General features: G+C 36.9%; 1 protein-coding gene across 1 annotated transcript in view; it reads right to left on the reverse strand.

Moving 5' to 3' along the window:
* Window positions 1-15,060, reverse strand: part of LOC140326556 (uncharacterized) — an 18,912-nt gene continuing 3,852 nt past the window's right edge. Inside the window, exons 2-4 of the mRNA XM_072405247.1 lie at window positions 13,936-14,000; window positions 11,140-12,116; window positions 1-3,088 (exon numbers count right to left, since the gene is read on the reverse strand). Coding sequence (XP_072261348.1) covers window positions 3,075-3,088; window positions 11,140-12,116; window positions 13,936-14,000 — 1,056 coding nt within the window. The 3' untranslated portion in view covers window positions 1-3,074. The remainder of the gene's footprint in view (window positions 3,089-11,139; window positions 12,117-13,935; window positions 14,001-15,060) is intronic.

Here is a 15,060-nt window from a genome sequence, read left to right on the forward strand (position 1 = left end):
TAGCTCTATATAAATAAGACATCTAAAATCCTGAAACATACAATGTGTGAAAGTGCTCAGTCTTCTAAATGCAAACTGAATTGAAAAATGAGATTTGTTTGTACTATTGTTTTTTAGTGACAAAACACAGGACATAAAACTTCCAACAATAAAACAGGTGTTTTTTAATCACACAATGTTAAAATGTTTTAACATAACCATTCTACAAATAACTAGAGACATCACATTATCATTAAAACATTTAAAGGGAACCTGTCAGCTATTCCTTATTAGCTCTTTACCATGTGCCTAGAGCCCTTTAAAACTGGACAAAAACAGAGGCTTTCCAAATCCCAATTTCAAAAAGAATTAAATATTCTGAACTTCACAAACAAGTGCAAGGTCTTTGGAGGCAGGTGACATACTGCAAAAAGGTACAAGGTACTAGAAGCACTATAGTCAAATGGTTTTGGTAAGAAGCGTGTTACATACTATGAAACTAAACACTCAAGGGGTACTGGATACAAACCCTGTGAAAGCTGAAGGGATGATACATAACACCAGGGAACAACAGAAGTTGAGTTAAAATAAGCCTTGGTGAATACATAATTATTGTGAAAATCTGGTGGATAATAGGAAGGGTAAGAAAGGAAAGGAAGAGAAAAATAATACTAATTGGATTTATTTGTTATGGGACCTTTACATTTCCAACCATATGTCTGGTAAATTGGCTGCAAATACAATCATAGGTACTGACCCATGAAATCTATGTATGGTCAAACAGTATACATAGCCAATCTACTGGTCTATGTTAGTACACCAAAGTAAATATCTTTTTTCTTTGAGAATAATACTCTGATATTGCATGCTTACTATCTATAGGTAAAGGGTTTATGAAAAATTATGACCTGGATGGTGTTTTATTTGTATACTATTTATATCAGTTTTAAGACCAAGCCATCATGTACATCTTTCAGCTGTCAAAGAATACAGATAGGGTTGTTCAGTTTTCATTGTACAAGTATTTTATTCCTAAGGAAACAGAGAATAGAAAACATCCATATTTTCCCCCAGTTACATTATTTTAAAGTGAAATATTGTGAGTAAACAGGTTCTCCTTAATATCACACATCATCTCTGGATTGTAAAGTAGTAGCAAATTGTTATTACTAATTCTGCTGTAATGCTTATGGGCATTTTTTGCTTCCGTTGGATGCTTTCCCTTCCCTAGTAAGGTGGATGTTAAAAATGCTGCCATAAAAGATTATGTAAAACTTATGCAAATCTGAGGAATAATACCCATATTTAACATAGAGTCATTTACTACACTACAGTTGGGATATGCTACCAAAGCTTCAACTGACTTGTGTTTAATGTTTTTAAATCTGAGGCATTGTAGCATCAAACACATTTTGGACCATACACTTACCAATGTATTAAAATCTGAAACAATAAAGATCATTTTATCTGCCCAGGTAAGATGTAGGGTAATGCATAACCTAATATGTATGTGTCCAAAGCAGAAACATCAAACACCAAGTGTTCTTACAATGAAAACAAAAAATACTTTTTTCTTATGCCTTGTTCACACAAATGTTCGCACAGAGGTTCCCTGGCAGCCTCAACTCCTTTGAACAACTTTGATGGCCAATAGGTAGTCAATTGCCACCCCCCTCAAATTTGTTCCCAATAGGTGACTATTGGCAGGCTGCTCCAAAAATGTCTTGTCCTTGGGGATGACTGCCTGTAGTGAGCAAGTTCTAACCACACTGCAACCTCTACATACTTCAAGTTGTTTAAAAGTATAAGAAAAATAGTCAGTGCTGCTAACAGAAAAAAAAACAATTTCTGTTGCTGTTCTTAGTGCTGCATACTGAACAAGGAAACCCATAGGCAAAAGTAAGACTATTTATTAATCTATTCACATTTTAAAAATCAGATACCCTACTTTCAAGCAATATACGAAGCGTGAGCTAAAATTTTAGTGTATGTAAACCCAAAAACTCAGATTTATTATATTGCAGTTTACCAGTTCTTAGAAGTGGTGGCTTACTTAGTTTTCTTTTATAAGGCCTTTTTACCTTTATTTTCACCCGGTAATCTTATGATTAACACACATTTTCGGTAATTTCAGGTCTATAATTTATCTAGTTATTCTATGGGGCAGTCATGGTTGTCACATAGGCTGGCCTTAAAATTATTCTCTGCCATTGTTCATTTCTTTTACATGGTGGAATGATGGGACCAATAGTTCACACAATATAGATAAAGTTATTTGTGATTTCTTTTAGACTTACAGTAATGTAAGTAACAGGATTGCTGCATTTTTGGCAAGATCGTCGAGTATTTTTTGTACTTGTTGAAAATGTTCTTAGCCCGAAAAATGAAAAATAATGCAGCCAATACGTCTAAGGACTGCAATATACTACTTTTTGGAGTTTAAATATAGTAATCGCTAACTAAACAGTAATTGTCTTGCAACCATTTTAGGCAGAATGTGAATGATTTACGTATTGAGTTTTTGCATTACACAGTTAATAAAATAACTTTTGTTTTAAGCCAAAAATGTACCAATATACTTACTGAACTGAGTATAAACTGTGTTTAGTACCTAACTCCGCTCACTTGGCCTACAAAATGCCTAACCAAATTAATTATGCTACACAAGGCACAAATGTAACATTAATTAGCACATCACCACAACATCCCATAAAGAGAGATTATCCCTGGGAAGGAGGCAATATTTGTCTAAGTAAAAACGTAGAAAAAATAGAAAATGTCAGTGTCACTTAGTGACAGACATAACTCTTATCACAAATACCCTGAGAAAACTTTTAGTATAAAAAATTGCAAAATATATAAAAATAAGTTTGCTTGTAAAAAAGAAATACTGGGTCAAGAGTCAAACACTACAATGTTAAAAGATAGAAAAATAAATAACTTGAAAAGTTATTTGATATTTTAAAAGTTAACTTCAGTGAAGTTCTAGAATATTTGGCATGGTTTTTTAACAGGGCTTCCAAAACTTTAGCAGGTAAACTGGACTCTTGTACTTGAAAATCCACACAATACTTCCTCTTCTTTTCTGTTGTCGGTTATTTCCAAGAGTCTAAAAGAAAAAACATGAAAAAAGGTCAATAAAAATGAGTTGTGAATAGCACACTATGCAACCTATTTTAACAAAGATACAGTCAAGCTTGGGGAAAGAAGAATCATACAATAATATATAAAGGCAAACTGAAAGTGGAACCAAACTCCACAATGATTTGACATCTACATGCGCCCTCATGTCAACATCTTTGCCTGCTCCTATTTTGGATTTAGAATCAAAGGATCGGGAAGATAACTCAAAATTTTTAAAGGAAAGGTTTAAATTACCTTTCAGCATTATGGGGTGTAAATATAAATTATTCCTCAGTCAATTTGACCTTGATTCACCCCTAAAATTTGTTAGAAGGTGAAGCATTTACTGTTGTTACTAATGTAAACTTTTGACAATTTGTCACTAGAGGTCACCAAAACAGCACACCAAAAAAGGGCTAAAGTGGAACTAAACTAAAATCAAAAAAAATTACACTTATCACCAGGGCTGTGGAGTCAGAGTCAGTTTTGGGTACCTGGAGTTGGAATAGATAAAAATGTGCCCACTCCTGATAAATTTAAATTATATTAAAAAAATATAGAAAGTTCAAATGTCCTATTTCACAAACAATAGTCATAATTAAGTACTTCTCTGATGTAAGCGTAAAGCCCAGTTGTATTTCCACTAGTGTGAGGTTCAGCTGAGTTATTTTACAACCTGACATTCACATTATTGTAATCTGGATTATGTACATCACAAAAAGTGTTTTCATTTTATTTCAGATATAATGTGTGTAAACAAGTTCATTTGAGAGTAATGATATAGGTGTAGGGGAGTGCTATGGCCTGATGTGTGTTCAGGTGTCCTGTCTGCACTCTCTATATATGCTCCCATCCAACGCTGAACTTTAACATCTTTTTGCACACCACCTAACACTAGGAAGTTAGTTAGGTGCCCCCCTGGCCCTGGAGCCTCCCACTGCCCATCTTCATCAGAAGATCAGCAAACAAAGATAATGGCAGCAGTGTCTGCTCAACTTCCTCTGTCTGCTAAAAGAGCTTAGAAGAACTTTGGGGAACAGCTTTTTTAGTTCAACTATAAGTGATTCACAATGGCAAAAAATCTGTCAACAAACATGATAAAGTCTGCTTTTATGAGCACTTAACATTATCAAGTGATGGGAAACATTATGTGTGCCAATGTATTCTTGAAGATGACGGTGAAAAACAATGTGATGCAAAAATTAGCAGTTTCAGTGGGTCTAACAAAAATGCAACTACAAGAGCATCAAATTTGAAAAGACACTTTTCAAATTGTTTTCATCCTAAAGTGTTAGAAGTTGTAAACGAGGAAGATATCAATGAAAATATTCCATCTACTTCCGGGATAAAAAATGTTCAGAAATCTACTTGAGACCAAGCAAAACTAAGAAGATTCTTAACCACCTGAGCGTTACACTGATTTCTAGATTTCTGTTCCAAAAGCGTCACAGGTTTTCATGAAATTTTTTTTTTAAATTGTAGACCTGTAACTTACAGAAATATGTCCGAATAGGGTTCTAGTAGATATCATGAATATAAAAAATGTTTGAAACACACAATCATGTAAAAAAAAAAAAAAAACTTTTAATAAAATTAAAGGAAACACACAAAAATCAGCTTAAACAAGAACACATAAATAAATGAAAAATACTGAAAATGCGATAATTCGGTATAATGTATAGTAATATATTTTTCTAAAACACCTCCCTAGTGTCCGTCACATACCTATAGACAAAACCACATAAATATATTTTCTATTATTTTGTATTGGATTGGATACAGGACTTTGTATTAAATCCAATACAAAAAATTTGAATTTTCCGCTACGACCCTCATCGACGGGCGCACGCACGCGCATCATCAGGAATCGCCGAGGGACGCGTACGCAAATGCCGGGTATTCTAATTCTTTCCAAACTTCCATGCAAAAAGTGTTACATTTTTTGCATGGAAATTTATTTTGGATTGTAGGCTCACCAAAATATGTCCAAAATTTTATAAATTTAATAATTAAATTTTTTTTTTTTATAAAACATAAAAAAAACATAAAAAAAAAAAAATCTTTAAAAAAAACTAAAAAAAAAGTGTAAAATGTAATGTACAGTAGCTTATATAATATATATATAATTGTATTATATATATATTATATAAGGATTTCTTTGTATTGAACTCAATACAGCTTTTTTGTATTGAGTTCAATACAAAGGAACTCAATGCAAAATTTTTAATTTGCCGCCCCGCCTCCCTCCCGCGCCGACGCACGCAGCGACGTCACCGGGAAGCCCGGTGATCGTCTCTGCACTCGCCGGCTGAACACAGAAGAGGAAGGACGTGTCCGGAGGAGCGGAGGGAGAAGGTGAGTATTTTTTTTTTTTTGGACAGTGACAGGGACAGGGATAGGGACAGGGACAGGGAGAGGAAGCCGGCTGGCTTAGAAAAGAAAGCCAGCTGGCTTTCTCCTCTAAGCCGGCCGGCTTTTTCTTTTAAGGAGAGGGACACCCGACGCTGGAACATGGACCCGACGCTGGAACACGGAACCGACGCTGGATTAGCACAGCGGGACCAGGTAAAGTGGGGATTTTAGGGTAGGCGAAAAAATACGGGGTTAACCAAAAGAGCAAAAATATTTAGTGCGAGAAATTACGGGCTTAGTGGTTAGGGGGTTAATATCTGACAAAGTTACCATAACAATGACACGAGAAAAATTCAAAAAACACATTATTGAAATGGTAGTAAAGAATAGTGTACCACTATCCTTTTCACAGCCAGCCTTTTTAGGCCTAAATGGGGAAATGGCTAAAAAACTTGGTGTTTCTCTAGAAAGAGAAAGTATAAGGAAACCTAATTGAAGAGGCCAAATGTAAAAAGGAAGAACTACGAAAAGGTCTGAAGGGACATTTTGTCTTCAAAAAAATGGATGCATGCACACCTCACAGAGTCAGTTCTTTTGCTATTAATGTTAAATTTGTTGATGAAAATAATAAAACAATAACGCGAACCTTGGGAGTAAAGGACACCCAGGCACATCACACCAGTGACTATCTTCAGAAGTTAGTGAAGGATGTTCTAGAAGATTCTGAAATTAAAAGGGAACAGATTCCATGTATTGTGACAGATAATGCTTCTAATATGTTGAGAACACAATTGAGAAAATGTTTAAAGTAGATGAAGAAAGTTACAGACAGCTATCAAAGGAAGACAGTTCTGCAAGTATTGGAGAAAGTGAAAGCGAAGAGAATAGTGATATTTTGGATAACATTGTTGAAGAAGCATCTAAGCTTACTACTATTCAACATTTGCGTTGTGCTGTTTATACTCTGCAACTTGCAATAAGAGATGGATTGAAAGATCGTCACGCAGCTAGTCTAATTGGCAAAGTGAGGCAAGTAACTTTTGCAGCCAGTGTCCCTAAAACAGATGCCATTTTTAAAAGACGTGCAGGAAAAGGAGCCATTTGGGATCAAACAACACGCTGGGGAAGCACTTATTTGATGGTAAAGCGTTTGCTTAAACTAAAAGACTTTCTTGAAGAACTGCACAATGAAAATGTTTTATTAACTAAAAGCCAGTGGACACAAGTAAACGCACTGGAAAATCTACTTTCTAACCCCTTTACTGTCATCAAGAGTTTGCAATCTGAAGATGGTAAATCAACACCTGGTAAATTCTTCTTGAAATGGAAGAGCTTGATATACGAAGGGGGTGCTGGGAGGTTTCTGGCTTTGCCCAGAAAGAAGAGATCCAGAGTTATGAAATAACACATTTATTCAACATATTCCCTCCTGAGACTGATGCACTTGGTACAGCGTTGTTGCAGCTTTTCTAGACCATTCAAATAAAAGTCCTTTGGTTGGGCTGTAAACCAGCTCTCAGCAGCATATTTGACGTCAGAAATGTTCTCAAAACGTTGCCCCTTCAGGTGTTTCTTCAAATTTGGGAACAGATAATAGTCCGAGGGGCCAGGTCAGGTGAGTAGAGGGGATGGTGGACCAATTGGAAACCCAGGGTGTTCAATTTGGCAGCCACAACGTTGGATGTGTGCACAGGTGCATTGTCCTGCAAAACAAGGATCCCTTTGGTTAACTTTTCACAGCGTTTCGTCTTAAATGCCTCCTTCAGCTGGTCCAGGAGGTTAGCATAATACTGTCCGGTGATACTAGAGCCCTGAGGTAGGTAGTCCACCAACAGAATACCGTCTTTGTCCCAGAAAACGGACACCATGACTTTTTTGGTCGATTTCTGTATTCGGAACATCTTCAGCCGTGAGGACCCGCTGTGGCGCCATTCCTTTGACTGTTCTTTGGTTTCAGGATCATAGATGTGGAGCCAGGATTCATCCTCAGTCACCAACCCAGCCAAAAAGTCCTGTGCAGCTTGAAAATGGGCCAAAATGGCTTTGGATGCTTCAACCCGTTCCTTCTTCTGATTACTGTTACATTTCCGCACCCACTTCGCTGAAAGCTTGCGCATGTCTAGGATAGTGGTGATAATAAACAACCCGTGAGATGTCAAGTATCTGAGCTATCTTTTTTGCGGATATTCGCCGGTCCTCAATAATCAGCTCATGAACAGCATCGCAGGTTGCCAGGTCAGTTGAGGTTGGGGGCGCCCACTGCGGGGCTCATCTGCAACGGTGAAATGCCCAGTCTCAAAACGAGATATCCAGGTTTTGACAGTGCTGTAGGAAGGACACTTCTCCCCCAGTGTTTGTGACATCTCAGTGTGAATGTCATTTGCTGACTTTCCCTGGAGAAACAAAAACTTCATGACGGCCCGTTAACTCCGACGTGAAACTTGTTTGTGCCATCACAGCTTCTCACTAAAAGAAAAAACAGTTTTAAGAATCGCAAAGACCTGATATTTGCACAGTTACATAGTAGGATTTTAGGCTGTCATATTCCCCCCCACAGTAATTTTTCTATTTCATCTGGAAGGGGGAAAAGCCAGGAACTTCTCAGCACCTCCTCGTATTGCTTGAACAAAAGCGGAGGGTTAATAGCTGATGGCATTGTATCTTCAATAAAGAAAAAAGAGAATCTTTTACTGGATAATCAAATCTTGTTAGCTGCTATTTATGTTGATACAATGAGCCAAATTTTGTTGAGCAATGACCAGACTGATACTGCAAAAAAGGCCCTCTATGATGTAGCAGTTCGCATGAAGGGATTACTACCTGAAACACCACCACTGGATGAAGCTATAAGCACTGGTAACTCAGGATCATCCTCTTCAAATGAAGAATTAGACTTTGATTCCTACTTGGACAAAATGGAACTTTCAACAGTAAAGCAACATTGCATATGTGTGAAAGATAAAAGACCAGAAAATGTTCAAATAAAGAGATTCCAGCAAGAAGTTTTTATGGAATTAAAAGAAGTAGAAAAGTATGATCTCTCATCGAAACTGACCGTAGAAGAAGACATCCTTGAAGAAGCAATCCCGAGATTATTAGTGATGTGACTAGAACCGTAACAGCAATGCCACCCCACCCAAGTCAGTGTTGAAAGACTATTTTCAGCTCTAAAAATAATCAAGTCAGATTTAAGAGCTTCTATGAAGGAGGATCTGGCAGAAGCAATTCTTTTTCTTAGAACAATACTACATTGAGTTAGTTTTGGATTGCATTTAACAGCTATTCTACTCTACAACTATATTCCAAGTTTAAGATATAAACTGTTTTAGGTTTTCCAGCTTTTTGTTTTTGTTCATGTAGTTAGGATTTGTTTTTGTTTTAAAACTACCAAAGAATGTGGTTCATATTTTTACGCTGGTTCCTGTTCCTGAATTTTATGCATGCTATGCTACTACTTTATGTCCACTTGATAAAATCAATAAATAAAAACTTTTTGCTGTCATTTTGTTGTCTTTTGTTTAAACTGGCCAATCCAATAGAGTGTCAGCTTCCTAGCCAGTAGTTCTGTGGTTAAATGGCCTGTATGTTGCCTTCCTTCAATCAACGTGGCAAATACATTAGCATATTCCAGGGTTTCTCATTTTATCTTCACACTTTTGCAACAAAACTTAAAAAAAAAAATTCACTCTTGTCAAAAAATTCTTTTGCATTCAAACTTCACAAAAAAATTTAGACCCCCTAGTTATTCATAAATCAATAAGTTGAATATAAAATTAAATATAACACAATATTTTTACCATAAAAGTTTTTCTCAAGAAACATTAAATAAAAATACGTAATACTTAATTAAATGATTTATTAATCATTAATGCTTTCTCCTCTTAGGTATTTAGGCAAAAATCTAAACATTTTTGTATAATAACTTGAGCAATCCTGCTCGCTTATTGTTAAAAACACACTATTGATGCTTTTTAATAAAGCACCCAAATTAATTAGCCCATTTGTGACAAAGTGGAGGGTCCCATTTTATTCCTCACACAACAAAATAAATAATTTCTGGAACGCACTTCCAGCCACAACATGCACTGCCCTTTGCCCAAAAGCAGATTTTCCCCTTTTGGTTGTCATTGAGATGTTAAAACTTACTTCCATTAAGAAAGTAGACGTTTTTTTCATCTTCCCTAGCAGAGATCAAGGATTTTTTGTTAGCATAGAAAACCCTTTCTTGGAGAGTGGGAATCATTGTGCCTTGCAGGAATTAATGCAGTTCTTTTTAATGACCATTGGAATTTATCAATGCATCTATCTATTGTTGAAAAAGATACAATAATTCCAAATTTGGCAAATAATTGATCATTCATTTCCTTGGGGCCCATTCCGCAATCTTTGGACATTAACTTGCGTAACTCCTCCTTATGGGCTTCATCCAACTTTGATTTTCTCAGACCTCCTCTTGGAAATTTTTCCACTCTACCGGAAGATTCATAGTTCTTAATATTTTGATTATGGTTGTACGATTAAAACCCAAAACTATTGCTATCTAGGAGGCATCACTTCCATTCAGATAACGGTCTACCACTCTTTGAGGTTCTGAATTACTTAATTCTCTGGCCATAAGGGTAAGTGCAATGCTAAATATAAAGCTAAAAACTTTGAAGAAAAACAGATGAATAATATTCTTATCCCAAAACTTAGTATAAATCCCTGAAATAAAGATATTTCATTTTAAAATTATATAAAGTAAAAAACAATAATTGACAAATCAATTTAATTTTATCTAATTTTTATTAATCTTTCTTGAGAAAACTTTTATGCTAAAAATATTGTGTTATATTTAATTTTATAATACATTTATTGAGTTTAAATGCAAACGTGTGAAGATAAAAATTAGAAACCCTGTAATTACAGAAGAGTCGCAGAATAAGAGTCAGAGTCGGGGGTACCAGAAACTGAGGTGTCCAAGAGTCGGAGTTGAAGGATTTATCTACCGACTCCACAGCCCTACTTATTACTGAGCATGCGTGAGATCAGCATTTCTTTCCCGTCGGGCATGTGCAGAATTAGAAGCCAGAGCCTCCCAGCGCTCCCATTAGGTCTTGATCGCTGCCGCTTTGAGGGGCAGTGCTGTACTTTAAAAAGAAAGAAAAAACACCAACATTTTTACCTTACATAGAAGGGTTGCCCACTCTTCTATGTAAAGTAAAAACAGTGAGTTTAGATACGCTTTAATGTAATCGTTATCTAGATATGTAAATTAGTAGCAATCTATAGTCAAATGTTTACATACACTGGCACAGTTAAACTTAAGCTACGTACACACTTCCAATGGTTCTCGGCCGATATCGGATAAAAATCTTCATTGTACAGCACGCGTCATTCATTGTCCGAACGGCTGTTCTGGCAGGTCCACAGACAATGAACGATCGTAATGCAAGAGCGGGGTGCTGTTCTGTCGCTCTCCCCCTCCCCTCTGCATAGAGCAGAACGGTGCTGTGTGTACAGCACTCCTTCATGCATCGTGCAATAATAGTCGTTAGTGTGTATGCGACTTTACCCCAGGAATCTAGGCTTTAATTAATCTTGGCCATGGATGGGCTAAAATTATCACAAACAAAATCTTGTATTAAAACTCAAATACCAGCTGTTTGTAGGATGCAATAAATTTGAAATTGACACTTTACTTACTCCATGACCAGTCAGCCCTCACAGTGGAACTGTAATTGTATGGAATTGGCACACCATTCTGATTTGACGCAGAAGATGAAGCACAGTAATTGTATGGCATAGTAGCACCAAAAGGACTGGAGGTTGCATACCCCTGTGGTTGAATCTGGCCCATGAAGTTTGAGTATGGTTGATTTGAGTAAGGCGCCAACATTGGAAATGCAGATGTCTGGTTATAAGGATTAGTATTCTGTGCATCAAAAGATACACCTGGAAATGCTTGAGACGTGCTTGCACCACCCTGATACCATAGGTATGAGGAGTGCTGCCAGGAATTGGATAATCCTGGATATTGTGGATATAGACTAGCCAGAGATAGCAATGGTTTCTTGTTGCATCCATTATGATTAGTTTGTGTCTGCTGCCCACTCTGAGGATTGGTGTTCAGCTTTTCTTCATCAGCAGTATTTTCTAGACAATCCTTCTGTTCTAAAGGTCTGGTGTCTGAAAGAGATTTATCCAAGACTGTGGCATTCTCACTTTCTAAAACCTTGGTGTAAATGGATTCCTTTTCAGTTGAAGTTTCCTTTTCAGTTGAACTTTCGTCATGTATTTTGCCAGCAGAGGTTTGATCTGATCTGGTAGCAGCAAGAGATTCTAAATGTATGTTTGTTTGGTTCTGGTCGTTCTTAGAATTAGAAGTGGAACAAAACTTGCTTGTAGATAACTGGGATCTTGGAGGTAATTTTGGTGAACGTGAGCAAGACATGCTTACTTCCCCTTCTGGTGAGGACCTAAACTGTGGCGGTAAGGTGGTTTCCGTGTTCTTCTGAATGCATTTACCATTTCCTACACTAGCAGAAGTAACTTGTTTCCTACATTTAGGACTTGAACTCAAAAATGCTTTGACTTCACTTGTTACAAGACTCTTCATACAATGTTTTTTCACAGGGCTTTGAGCCTCATTCTTTTGTAAAACCTTCATCATCTCTTTCATGCTGAAAAACACAAATATGTGTACGCAATTTTATTGTAGAATTAGTAAGGCAAACTGTATTGAAGGACAATATAATAAGTCAGACTTCCACCAACCCCATTAACCCCCCTAGCGTTCTAATTCTGTCATTTTTTGATGCAAAAAGTGATCCTATTTTTTTTGCGTAGAAATTTTTGTTTATATTGTGGGCCTGTAATTCTTAGGATTAACTCCCGGGTATAATTATTATATTTATTTATTATATTAGACCCGGAGATCAGCCTCCGGGTGATGCGAGCAGGCACTAGATCCAGGGGCTGCTGCCAGCGGGAAATCTCCTCTGGCATCACCCTCTGGATTTACTATTGGTGATCGGATCTGCAGTTAGATGCGATGCACCAAGCAGAAATCCTGCATGGTGCATCGCATCTAACTGCAGATGCATGCATCGGGGTTGGTGGGGACCCGGGCGGTGCCCCCTGACGGAGAAGCGCCCCGCCATCACAGCGGGATCGTGAGATCGCCGCTGGAGCACGGGGATAAGGTAAGAGGGACCCTCAAAGGTACCCCGAGTGTGACTCGGGATTACCGCTTTTTGCAATTTTTTCCACCCCGAGTCACACTCGGGAATACTGCCTGGGGGGGTTAAAAACTGTAAACTGAGGGCATGGACAATGTTAGTTGCCCTAACCAAGTGAGCACTTATGAGAGACATGATTTGGCATATTGGGACATTTCCTTCTCCACTTCAATAGCTCAGTTATGGTTTCTTAATAGGATGTTCCTGCTTGCTATTTTACCATATGTCCGGTACATGATTAAATAGCTCTGTAGGTGAAAAATGACCATACAAAAACCCAATTACCTTTGTATTGAATTCAATACAAAATATCTGTATTGAGTCCAAGACAAAAAAATTTTCATATAATATATTTATATTGATTTTTGTGTTTTTTTATTTAAAGTTTATTAATAATTTGATTAAATATTGGACATATTTCATTTAGTTATGTCTGAGAATTATAGCCTACAATGTAAAAAATATTTCCATGCAAAAAAAATGTTCTCAGACCTTTGGTCTGTTAATGCATCACTTTGACAAACAGTATGGTCATGTAATGAAGATGAGGACTTAACATCTCCAAGATCAGTCTGCCACAACAAGATTATCTTCAGAACTGGCCCACTACTTTTGAAGTTATGCCAACCCAGATAGTAATCTTTTCAACCGGGAAACACACAAAGTGGTAGTGTGGTGTTTACTTAATATGCATGAGTCCAGGTTCAAAAAAATGCATCAGCAGGAGGTAGCGGACATTCTGACTACACAGTTACTTAAGTTAACATACAAACAAGTGCATGACAGAGATCAGGCCAAGGAGTAGACTGTACTAGAAAAATTGGCTTTCCTATGCGTGGGGAACGCCAAGGCACCAATAACTAAATGTGAACAAATGTAGTTGCATGCTGACTAGGCTGTTAAAGAGCAATTTTTTATCTATTTTTCACATTATAAATCTGGCTAGGGCAAAAAATAAGCCACTAATTTATGTGACTTACACACGGAGCTATACAACATTAAGGATTTATGTTCCCCAGCCAAATATGCCAGCTAGAATTAAGGCCATGCATAAATACTTGAAGAGGTCCCAGATGTCAGTGCTTTCTATACCATAGAAGCCCCAATCATGATCAAAGACCTTTAAACAGCAATAAAAGAGACCTCCAAAGGCAAAGCTCCTAGTCATGATGGCTTATCCCTACCTTTTCATGCACTTACATCGCATTACAAATTCTAAATACTAAGAAATCCATTGTGAAAGATTTAACATTAACAATACCTTGAGGGAGAAACATTTTTTTCTTTTCTCTGTTTTCCGGGAGACTTTTCACAAATTTTCATAACCTGGGCGTAATTAAAAAACAAAATTGGACGTGAATCCCGTTAGTTACTGTATAACTAGCATTTTAGGTTTAATATTCTTGATAACATTCTTTACCCTACTATTCTACTCTGGTTGCATTATTAAAGAACTTTATCTGCAATTTAATAACTCATCTACTTACACTTTATCCCCTGTCTAGCTATGCCATTTGTACCTCTCTCAATGTTACATATTCAGCTTATAACTATGATCAGCTCTGCTTTCTTTACATGTACCCTGGCCACAACTTGTTGCTATTCTGCTTCCTTTTAAGTCCATTTTCTCTATTCACGCATAATCTATGTACAGATGCAGTCTGCAATCATACCTTCTAAACTTATTACCCCTGGCTATTATAATCAGTTTACACTTCAGCAAATATCAATTTTTTAGGGAGATGGCACACTTCATAAATGTTTAACTAAAACAGAGGTGTCTAACTCCAGTCTTTAAAGGCTAGGATTTTTAAATGAACAGAGTCATTTACCAAACTATTTGCATTATTATCATGTATTTAAAGTAGTGTCTACATATTACAGATCACTTTAGAGGACTACATACACAACTGTACCTCAGAGGTTCACAAAAAAAAATCCTCCAAATCATAGTCCAATGTCCCTAAAATGATCTAAGAAGACTTTTGTAGGAAAAGCAATTTTTCCCACAAGAATGTTTTTTGTGAATGTGGGAAGAAAAAAGAGTGGGCAGGGGAAACAAACACAGTACATAACACAAGAACATACAAACTCCAAAAGAAATAGTGTCCTAAGCTGGGTCCTTGGCGCTACAAGGTGTAAGTGGCAGCCAATGAGCCATCATGCAACCAACAGTGTAAACCTCAACTCAATAAATTACTGCTGCCCGTTGGAGAAATACTTGAAAAGTGTAAAGATCCTAGCCCTCAAGGACTGGTGTTAAAACACCTATGAACCAAAAAATTGTCTGATTTGGCAGTGATGCAAACATTTGCTAGAATAAATACAAAGCAAACCTAATACTGCATATGTTTTATGTTTATCAATCTAAACATATTTAAAAACC

Source organism: Pyxicephalus adspersus, chromosome 3 (genome assembly GCF_032062135.1).
Source record: "Pyxicephalus adspersus chromosome 3, UCB_Pads_2.0, whole genome shotgun sequence".
Lineage (NCBI taxonomy): Eukaryota > Metazoa > Chordata > Amphibia > Anura > Pyxicephalidae > Pyxicephalus > Pyxicephalus adspersus.